Consider the following 1746-nt stretch of genomic DNA (forward strand, 5'->3'; position numbering starts at 1 on the left):
CCTTTCGTGGATCTATATTTTACACAAAAAGAATCAGATTTAAATTTACTCGGAGTAATGCAAAAGTAATAATTATCATATATCTGTTTTATGTTACCATACGCAGTAAATAATGCTGTAGCGAGCAATATATTGTTGTATGTTACATAACAAAAGACATACTCCCTATATGAGAAAGTACGGGGTAATTTATAACCCACGAGCGTAATTGTCCAGTCCGTACAATGCGACCGAGTTGAGTTTCCGTTAAGCACTCCACCGGGTAGGGTTATAGACGCTTTGAGTAGGTATTTATTGGAAGGTACATTATAGCTTAGTAATTGTTTAGAATATTTGATCGTTTAAGTGACAATATTTATCGCTTTGAAGCTTCAAATAGTAATTGTAAACATATATTTAAATAGTGTCGACAATATATAAAAACAGTTCTATTTTGTACAATACGAATGCTCTACAAAACAAAAGTCTAAAAACTAAAAAAGAACGCACAAAAACAAGTGTATTCGTCTAAATAAATGTTCATAAATTAACTTAATTAAATATAAAATCCACACCAGTTTAGTTAAAAAACAGCGGAACAAAGCAAACACCACCCCCTCACCCCCCAAGCCAGAAAGAGACAGACTGGGCAACGCGGGCCGGAGAGAAAGAGAAAATCGATACCAGCATTTTGCGACTATTAAAATTGACTTGTTGAAGCGAGAAAGAATCAAAACACTAGGAATATCTTAATAACCTAAAAATTTCCATAACCCTAAACATTTGAGTAAAGATCACTCACCAACAGCAATCTTCTCAAGTTGCAGCTGGGCCGTAGTGGATTTGGTTGCGAGTAAAATCACCAGGATCAGGAACATTTTAGCATCCATTTTCTTGCACGTCACAATCACATAGTATTTGTGGCAGCGGCGTAGAGTATGCGTACAAACCTGAGACTTAGGGGCGACTGATGGCTGGCGAGCGAGCGAAGCGGCGGGACGCGCCCCTCGCCCCGACGGAACAAAAATAATCCTTTTCGCAACTGAACCTTTCGACACTGAATCAAGGAGATATTAGAAAACATTTAAAGGTGAAATGGACTGAAAAATGTAAAACGCTTGATGGTTAAAAACGGCTTATGTTTTAAATTTTCTAATCAAAGTATTTTTATACTTTTGAGTAACAAATATTTAAAAAATGTGCTTCTAGGTATATTTTGGTTATTTTTGATTTATTGTTATTTGAGATTTTTTCTTGTTGAAATTGAAGTTGCTTGAAATATATTTGGAGGTTTATTTATTAAATATACTTATTTAACATTATTCAGTACCCATATTTGGTTTTTTAAGGGTGATATATTTCGAGTACAAAAAAGTTTTGTGCTCAACATTATAATTATATTTTATCAAAATGAGCCTAGTAATTTCAGAGTTTTTTCAATGCAAATAAATGAATTTTACGATAAATCAAAACACGTTTCCGTTAGGTTGATACATACAATATTACTTTATTTAATATAATTATACTTATAACTATTAATGATTACGCTTATTTTATTCAAGTTTTATATAATAATTATCGATAAATCCTCTGTAATTGAGATTTCATTACTGGTGGAATTAATTTACCAATAATTATTATATTATAATATAATATATTATAATTCAAGTAATTACAATATTAGCCCACTGGTTTTGTAAGGATTACGTCCGGTTTTACTGTTTAAAACTTCAATCAAACAGAAAAATATCAGCAGCAAATACTACT

At 32.1% G+C, this 1746-nt stretch overlaps 1 protein-coding gene across 1 annotated transcript in view; it reads right to left on the reverse strand.

Annotated features, from left to right (window-relative positions):
* LOC121739123 (glutamate receptor 1-like) overlaps window positions 1-926 on the reverse strand; it is a 127470-nt gene extending 126544 nt beyond the window's left edge. The window contains exon 1 of the mRNA XM_042131455.1: window positions 782-926. Within this exon, the coding sequence (XP_041987389.1) occupies window positions 782-869 (88 nt within the window). The 5' untranslated portion in view covers window positions 870-926. The remainder of the gene's footprint in view (window positions 1-781) is intronic.
* Between the last annotated feature and the right edge of the window lie 820 nt (window positions 927-1746).

The sequence above is a fragment of the Aricia agestis genome, chromosome Z (assembly GCF_905147365.1).
Source record: "Aricia agestis chromosome Z, ilAriAges1.1, whole genome shotgun sequence".
NCBI classification, from domain to species: domain Eukaryota; kingdom Metazoa; phylum Arthropoda; class Insecta; order Lepidoptera; family Lycaenidae; genus Aricia; species Aricia agestis.